This window comes from Bison bison, unplaced genomic scaffold (assembly GCF_000754665.1).
Source record: "Bison bison bison isolate TAMUID 2011002044 unplaced genomic scaffold, Bison_UMD1.0 scf7180017848595, whole genome shotgun sequence".
NCBI lineage: Eukaryota > Metazoa > Chordata > Mammalia > Artiodactyla > Bovidae > Bison > Bison bison.
Genome location: NW_011479168.1, coordinates 18,489 through 21,688, shown reverse-complemented (window position 1 = coordinate 21,688; position 3,200 = coordinate 18,489). Strand labels below are relative to the sequence as shown.

The 3,200-nt window shown below is 67.9% G+C and overlaps 1 protein-coding gene across 1 annotated transcript in view; it reads right to left on the bottom strand.

Moving 5' to 3' along the window:
- Positions 1 to 336: 336 nt before the first annotated feature.
- Positions 337 to 3,200, bottom strand: part of GPR146 (G protein-coupled receptor 146) — a 10,106-nt gene continuing 7,242 nt past the window's right edge. The window contains 2 exon segments of the mRNA XM_010845542.1: positions 337 to 1,588; positions 1,591 to 1,780. Coding sequence (XP_010843844.1) covers positions 780 to 1,588; positions 1,591 to 1,774 — 993 coding nt within the window. The 5' untranslated portion in view covers positions 1,775 to 1,780 and the 3' untranslated portion in view covers positions 337 to 779.

Genomic DNA, 3,200 nt, shown 5'->3' with positions numbered 1-3,200 from the left:
GACAGAAGGCGGGGTGTGGGAGAGGGCGAAGGGTGGCGGGTGGGCTCTGCAGCCCCGTGAGCCTGCCTGCCCAGATCCGTGTTTTCTGTGGGCAGGCCCGTCGGCTTTGGGGTTAGAAATCCTAAGAGCATTTTCCTCCCTTCGCCTTATTGACACTCAACTTTTGTGCACACTTTCGGGAGTCATTCAGGACAGACCCTCACTGGACCAGCGCCAGCAGGGGCACACCTGGCGGCCGCAGACGCCCCATCCGGCCCCTCCCGCCATGCCTGCGTGTCCCCGGAAGCCTGCAGCCCTGTTTTGCCCCGTGGCCGCGAGGCTCGCCACCTGAGTGGGTTTGCGTTTCCTTCATTTTAATACCTTCTGACTTTCCTATCAAACGTCTCCTCATAAACAGAAGGGGGGAGGGCTAGTATTTTAACAGTACAAAGTTATAAATACTGGTGTTAGGTTTTCATTACTTTGTTTGAGGCCGAGGGGAAGCAGGCTGTTGCGGGCGCGGACCTGAAAGGTGGGTGCGGGAGGCAAGCACACCCGAGGGCGGCCGGGCACCAAGGACACGGCTCATCCTCACACCGGGCCCCTGGGGAACTCCAAGGGGCTGCGTCCGTTTCTGCCTCGTCTCCAGGGGCAAGGGAACAGGGGCTGGAGTCAGCATCGTCGCCTGGATGCCTGACCTGGGAGGAGGGAGCAAGCCTCGGGCACCGGACTGGTCACTGCGCGTTGTGCTTCCGGCCAGTGCGGCTCGCCCCACCCCGGCGGTGCCCGTGGACCAGCGTCTATGCCGTCACCGGCTGCGCCCCTGCTTGGTCTGGGGAGCAGTTCTGGTGCCCACGGCGCAGCTTCTTCATCAGCCGCCGCAGCTTGCCGGGGAAGTTTCTGTCGATGTGGCGGTACAGAAGCGGCACCACAGCGCTGCTGGCGAAGGCCAGGAACCTGGACAGGTCCTTGGCGAGGAGCAGCGTCCCCACGTGGTGCCCGTCCAGTGGCTTCCCCCGCGCCGCCAGGACCGTGCGCCCCAGGAGCATCAGGTAATGGGGCGTCCAGAGCCCGAACTGCGCGCACGTGGTGGCCACCAGCAGCCTGTGCGCCGAGGGGTCCGGGCGGCCCACGTCCCGGTCGAGCGGCGTGTCCTCCTTGCGGACCCGCACCAGGAGCGCGAGCGCATAGAGTGCGGCCAGGCCAGGCACCAGGTAGCCGACGAGCAGCATGATGGCGTCGGCCGCCGCCGCGTCCCGCATCCGCGAGCACTCCACCAGCCGCGCGGCCACGTGGCTGCAGATGTGGAAGAGCAGGGAGGAGAAGCCGGCGAGCAGGGCGCCGCCCCAGACGAAGCCGCACACGTGCCGGGTGTTGTAGACGCTGGACATGTAGGTGCGCGGCAGCGCGCGCTCGATGTAGCAGTCCAGGCCCAGCAGGGCCGTGGAGTACAGCGTCACTAGCGCCGCCACGTTGAACAGCACCAGCAGCGAGACGTGCACCTCGCTGCCCAGGTCCCAGGCGGCTCCGCCAGCTGCGCCAGGGCCCAGCAGGTGCGCGGGCGCCAGGGCGCAGAGTAGCAGCCCGGCCGCCGCCATGTTGGCAAAGTGACGTCGGGCATGGTCATGCTGCCTGGGTCGTGCAGGTTGGCCAGCAGCAGAAGCGCGTTGTAGCCCAGGCCGAGGGGGACGCCGCCCAGCAGGTAGAGCAGCGACAGCGCGGACAGCGCTCTCTGGACGTGCAGGCAGGGCAGCGGGTCCTCGCCGTCCGTGCTGTTGAGCGGGCAGCTCCACATGGCGGGCTGTGGGAAGAGCAGTGCGTGAGTCCTTGGCGACCACAGCCCGTCCCCGGCCCCGAGGCCGGCGGAAACGGGGCTGTGCATGTTTTCTGCGGCCGAAGGCGTCATCGCTGGAAGCTGTGAGGGCTTTAAAAGCCTCGCGGGCCTCCTTGACCGTTTGCCGGGAAACCCACAGCCCTGGAACCATAAGGCGCCTGCTGCCACCTTGTGGCACCTGGGCCACGTGAGAAAGGCCTGTAGAGGAGAGCTGGGGGCCTGGGGGTGGACCCAAGGCCTGGCCCGGCGGCCCCCCTCGCGGGAACCTCAGCCTTCCTGAGGCTGCGGCAGCCCTGCTGGGCGCATCCTTCCTTACCTGCACTGACTGCGGAATCCGATGACACCGCCCTCCACCCCACCGCCGTCTGTGCCCAGCAACCCGCCTCCCTCGCGCCGCCTGGGCAGCGCTGGTGTGCCGTGCTAGGGCACTGGGACACCTGTCCTGAAGACCAGCTGCCGCTGGAGCCCTGGGGAGGGGCCGGAGGTGGTGGGAGGTGGTGTGCACGTGCGCCTGGCGTCCTTCTGGTCCTCTGCCTCCCGGCCTGGCAGGGTCGGGGCAGGCGGGCGCTAAGGTCTGGGTGGGCCTTGGCGGGTGGAGGCGTCTTGGTGGTGAGGGAAGGACAGACTTTCTTGAGAAACGCGAGTCCCGCGGTGGGGAACTCTCCACGCCATGGGTCCTGAGCTCATTGGGCCTCCTGCTCTCAGAGCGAGGCCAGCAACCCTCTGGGGCAGACCTTGGCCTCCCAGGTCCAGGGGCGAGGGAGGCCCCGCCTGCCCTTAAGTGGCCAGGCCCCAATCCCACGGGAGCGAGCCTAGCGTGGGGGGCACAGGGGGAATGACATGTGACCTCCCCAGGTGATTGTTTGCCAGCCATCGCGACAGAGCAGGCGCCGGCCTACAGGGTGTGTGCCTGCGACTCCCCCCACCTCCCCCCGCCAGACACGAAGGGGTCAGGCAGGAGCCTCGAGGGGCGGGGGCGTCTGTATCTTAACGAGCCACTGAGGCAGCAGCCGAAGGCCAGGGGCAGGACTGCTGAGCACCGGCTGCCTGCCGGCTTCATCACCTCCAGGGAGGGCATCTACTCTCAGCCGCCGCAGGGACTCGGGTCCCTCTCCCAGACCTGGGGTCCAGGGTGTGGGAAGGAGCCCCAGGCAGGGCCGGGCCTGAGGGGTCCTCGGAGCCCTTGTCCATCCTCTTCTAGCCGATCCGCTGCCCATTTCCCTCCCGAAGGCCAGCGGGCTCCTGCGCGCTGAGCAGAGGCCTGGGCAGTGCTGGGCCGGGACGCTGGTCCACAGAGCATCCTGTCGGTGCCTGACCAGCCCGAGACCCAGCCCCCGCGCAGCCGCCTCGCCCGGCTCCCGGCCCCGGGCCTCAGTCCCTCCGCTTC